Here is a 3,026-nt window from a genome sequence, read left to right on the forward strand (position 1 = left end):
TGAGCCACGCCCAGGACCTCGTGGCCAAGCTGCGCTCCCTGCAGTTCGACCAGCGGGAGTTCGTGTGTCTGAAGTTCCTGGTGCTCTTCAGTTTAGGTAAGCGGTCTCCTCCTCCTGCGCGTGGTGCCCGGCTCGGTGGGTTCTTCCCGTCCACGCGTGGTTTCCGTTCACCGAGACCATGCCCTTCCCCCCACGTGAACGTGTCTGTGTGTCCGCATGGTTCTGGGACAGGCTGGGTGCGGAAGAGGCGGTGTGAGTCCAGCGATGGCGAACCTTTTGAGCTCGGCGTGTCAGCATTTTGAAAAACCCTAACTTAACTCTGGTGCCGTGTCACATACAGAAATTTTTTGATCTTTGCAACCATAGTAAAACAAAGACTTATATTTTTGATATTTATTTTATATATTTGAATGCCATTTAACAAAGAAAAATCAACCAAAAAAAATGAGTTCGCGTGTCACCTCTGACAGGCGTGTCATAGGTTCGCCATCACTGTGTGAGTCTGAAATCCTGAGTTTTCTTCCTTCGTGTCCTTGACGAGGCGGTAGCATCACATGACGTTCAGCGGAGATCATTTAGGCCGGACGGAGGGTGTCAGAGTTCAGCCGTCTTTCTGCCCTGGATCGTCTCTGCGAGTCTTTCGCTTCCGCTTGCTACCTGGGCTGTGTTTATTCTTGCGAAACATGAATCATAATAATTAAGAACCTGTTTCTTTTTTAAAATATATATATTTCTATTGATGTCAGAGAGGAAGGGAGAGGTAGAGGAAGAGAGAAACATCCACGATGCGAGAGAATCACGGATCGGCTGCCTCCTGCACGCCCCACACTGGGGATCGAGCCCGCAACCCGGGCCTGTGCCCTTGACCGGGAACCGAACCCTGACCTCCTGGTTCCTGGGTGGATGCTCACCTGCTGAGCCACGCCCGCCCGGCAAGGTGTGTCTTAAGTCTCCCTGGGGGTTCACCAGGAGGTGCCGGTACCCAGGCACCGCTCCGCGAGGGGAGAAGATGCTGGCTGTCCGGGGGGAAGGGGCTGCGTCCGGGGAGCTTTGCAGAAGAAAGATAACTAACAAGACAGATTAGCGAAACCAAGGTTCCCCGAGAGCCCGCCGAGAGCAGCCCGCTCGGTTTGCAATAAAAAGGGGATTAAGGAGATGGATTTTTATTGACTTCAAAGCAGCGGATTTTTCTGCCTGTCCTGCCCTTGGTTTCTGCACTGGGTTGGCCTCATAAAACAAACTTAAATAAACTTCTCGCCCAGTCCACTTATTACGTATTGGCAGGCGGCGGCCGAGCGAGGCCACGTCCCTCCGATGAGAAGGAGGGGAAAAAAAAAAGTGCAGGAATCAGATCGACCAACATATGTTTTGCCTTTAGTCTCCCGCTCTACGCGGGCCGCGCGCTCGCATCCTAAGAAATGAAGTAACACAGCGCGGCGGCGGCACGAGCCAGACGTGCCCGCGCTCCGGCCGGGCCCCTGGGTTTGCAAATGCCTCCTGACGTCCCCGCACAACTGTTGCTCATCAGACGGGCGTCTGAAGCAATAGAGCCAGGGTCCCCGTTCAAAGGGAGTCAGCGCTTCCCGGGGAGGGAATGTCCGTGTGTTGTTGTTTTTTTCGCTCGTGCGGAAAAAGGGGATCAATATCGCGGGAAGGAACGGGGCCGAAAATGCGGGGCGACAACGGGACTCCAGGGAGGCCGCGCTCCCAGGCTGGGCCGAGCCCGGGCCCGATCCCCAGCGCTTTCGGGACTAACCGCCGTCCGTAGGAACGTCCCAGCCACGCCAGCCCCCGTCTCTCACCCCGGAACAGCCTTGGGGAGGTGAGGGGACCCTGGCGAGCGTAGGCCCGCTTGCTGGCACCTCCCAGGGTCACCTGGGGACTCGCGCATCTCATGGGTGATGAAACGCAAAATGCGGGGGTCAGGTGGGTGAGGGGCCTTCCGGCATCTGGTGGTGGAGCTCTCTCGCTCTGGCGGCGAGAAGGACGCGTTGACACAGGGCGTGACGTTGGAAGAAGTAGAGATGGCCCTGGCCGGTGTGGCTCAGTGGATAGAGCGTCGGCCTGCAGACTGAAGGGTCCCAGGTTCAATTCCGGTCAAGGGCACGTGCCTGGGTTGTGGGCTCACACATGCTCGCACACACACACACACACACACACACACATCACATGCACACACATGTGCACACACCAGATCACACGCACATGCACACATCACATCACACATCACACGCACACACCAGATCACATGCACACGCACATCACACGCACACGCATGCACACGCACTTGCACACACACACACCACTGGCCCGTGAAGTCTCCTGAGGCAGATGTCCGCCCGCCCCTTTCCCCAGGCGTGTTGGTTCCCAGCTCCCCATGAAGTCACATAAGCATCGGGGGTCCCCCCCACCCCCCACCCCGTTCTTCTTACAATTCGCACCCCCCTCTGTCGTCGCCTCCGCACGCGTGACATTCTAACTTAGGGAAGCCCCTCGCTGGCCACTTGTCAGAGGGCCCCGCACGCCTTCACAGGGCGCCCGGCCGGCAGGTACCTCCCCTCCGAGGCAGCTGGTGCTCGTCTTAATTAAACGCGCCGTAATGGGCGTTGTGCGGGGTTTTTTTCTGCTGCTGCTTTCCGTGTGCGAAGCAGTTTAGCAAGGCCCAGCGATCACTCACGCCGGGGCTCTGAGCCTGGACTTAATCAATACGTGATTTACGGTCGCGGGAGCAGGCGCGGCCATTCGTTCGCCGCCGGCCGGAGGCTCAGAGCCGGGATCTTGGCTTTTCGGGCCCGTTTCGGAGCAGCTCCCGCCTGAGAAATGTCGGTAGTTGTTGTTTTTTGGGTGTTGCTCTTCATGCTGTAGCCGCGGGAGCAGGCGCGGCCAAGAGCCGGGATCGCGGCTTTTCGGGCCCGTTTCGGAACAGCTCCCGCCTGAGAAATGGTGGTAGTTGTTGTTTTTTGGGTGTTGCTCTTCATGCTGTCATTTCGCTAAATACCGCACTGGGGGGGGGGGGGGGGGGGGGA

General features: G+C 57.7%; 1 protein-coding gene across 1 annotated transcript in view; it reads left to right on the forward strand.

Moving 5' to 3' along the window:
- Positions 1 to 3,026, forward strand: part of NR5A2 (nuclear receptor subfamily 5, group A, member 2) — a 64,387-nt gene that overhangs the window by 47,546 nt on the left and 13,815 nt on the right. The window contains exon 6 of the mRNA XM_014532354.1: positions 5 to 96. Within this exon, the coding sequence (XP_014387840.1) occupies positions 5 to 96 (92 nt within the window). The remainder of the gene's footprint in view (positions 1 to 4; positions 97 to 3,026) is intronic.

The sequence above is a fragment of the Myotis brandtii genome, unplaced genomic scaffold, assembly GCF_000412655.1.
Source record: "Myotis brandtii unplaced genomic scaffold, ASM41265v1 scaffold888, whole genome shotgun sequence".
NCBI classification, from domain to species: Eukaryota; Metazoa; Chordata; class Mammalia; order Chiroptera; family Vespertilionidae; genus Myotis; species Myotis brandtii.